At 35.0% G+C, this 1,878-nt stretch overlaps 1 protein-coding gene across 1 annotated transcript in view; it reads right to left on the reverse strand.

Annotated features, from left to right (window-relative positions):
• LOC110266884 (serine/threonine-protein phosphatase 7 long form homolog) overlaps window positions 1–92 on the reverse strand; it is a 6,483-nt gene extending 6,391 nt beyond the window's left edge. Inside the window, exon 1 of the mRNA XM_021111930.1 lies at window positions 3–92. Coding sequence (XP_020967589.1) covers window positions 3–92 — 90 coding nt within the window. The remainder of the gene's footprint in view (window positions 1–2) is intronic.

Consider the following 1,878-nt stretch of genomic DNA (forward strand, 5'->3'; position numbering starts at 1 on the left):
ACCCATTTACAGCCAACCGGCTTAACCCCTGCAGGGCAATCAACAAGACGCCAAGTTTTGTTCAGCTCAAGAGCATCCAACTCATCTTTCATAGCACTACGCCAATTAGAGTGTTGATTGGCGTCCTTAAAAGACTTTGGCTCAACGTCAGAATGTAGAGATAAAAGAAACTTTTTATGTGAAGATGAAAGAGAAGAAAAAGACATGACTGAAGATAAAGGATACTTGCACTTTGACGGAGATTGATTTGTAGAGATGAGAGAGGAATTACACAAGTAATCAGAGAGATATGCTGGAGGTCGGTGAGGCCGGTCGGAATGACGAGGATGGGGTTGCTCAGGTGGTGAAGAAGGTGACGGGGGATGAGAAGGTGATGGTGGACTAGTGTCTAGTGTTGAAAGGGATTCGGTGGTCATGGGTTCAACTTGGTTAGGAAACGATAATGAGGAAGAAGGAGAGGTTGTTGGAGAAAATAAAGAACTAGGTGGAGTTGGGTCAATGGGTATAGGTGAGGGTTCAACTGGAAGACTAACTGAATCTTGTTTTTGAGAAGGTGTGTTTGGCAATGTTGGGATAAGTGTCTGGAATTGGACATTTTTTGTGACTAAGGGCAAGATCTTTTCATAAAAAATTACGTTTCTAGAAATCTCAATTCTTTTATCTTCTAAAACATAAACAATATACCCTTTAAAACTAGATTGAAAGCCAATAAATACAGCCTTTTTGGCTCTTGGATCAAATTTTGATCTATTTGCCTTTTGGGTAGAAACAAAACATAAGCATCCAAAAACTTTAATGTCATGATAATTTGGTGGAAGATTGAGTAAAATCTCAAATGGTGTTTTAAAATTAATTGCAGATGATGGAACTCTATTAAGTAAATAAACAGCATGTCTAACAGCATAAGACCAAAAAGATGATGGTAAATTAGATTGAAACATAAGAGCACGAGCTATATTCAAAATATGTTGATGCTTGCGTTCTACCCTTCCATTTTGTTGAGGAGTTTCAACACAACTACGTTGATGAATAATGCCCTTTGAAGCATAAAAATCAGGTAAAATAAATTATGGTCCATTATCAGAACGAATAGTTTTGACTTTGGAGTTGAATTGTGTTTCAATTAAAGTAATAAAATTTTTTATTTGATTCTGTACTTCTCCTTTTGATTTTAATAAAGTAACCCATGTAAAGCGGCTAAAATCATCAACAATAGTAAAAAAATATTTATGATTATGAATAGAATCTTGTCGAAACGGACCCCAAATATCAAAGTGTAATAAATCAAAACTTGCATTGGCTTTGTTAAAACTTTGAGAAAAAGAAAGTTTCTTTTGTTTAGAAAGATGACAAATGTCACAAGCCTCGTCATGATGCATAGAGATAAAAAGAAATTGTTTATGTAAATAATTAAGTTTTTGTCCAAAAAGGTGTGCTAAACGAAAATGCCATATATTGGAAGGTGTAATGGGTGGAGATTGGATGGAATTTATAGAGTGTGTAGTGGATAAATTTTTACCGAAATTAGGTTCAAAGACATATAATCCCTCTCTCATTCTGGCCAAATCAATCGTCCCCAAATTGTTGCTCTGTAGAGTGCAAAAAGAAGATGAAAAAGTGAGTTCACATATGAGTGCTGAAGTAATTTTTGAAACAGAGATAATATTAAAGTTGAAATGAGGTAAATAAAGAACATCATGAAGAACCAAGGATGGTGAAAATTGAACGATGCCTTTATAAGAAACAGTAGTTCGAGAACCATTTGGTAAATGAACAATAATAGGAGAAATTTGTGCGTAAGAAATAAACCAAGACAAATTTGATGCAATGTGATCTGTGGCACCAGAATCAATGATCCAAGTATTCAAGAATGAATCT

Source organism: Arachis ipaensis, chromosome B09 (assembly GCF_000816755.2).
Source record: "Arachis ipaensis cultivar K30076 chromosome B09, Araip1.1, whole genome shotgun sequence".
NCBI classification, from domain to species: domain Eukaryota; kingdom Viridiplantae; phylum Streptophyta; class Magnoliopsida; order Fabales; family Fabaceae; genus Arachis; species Arachis ipaensis.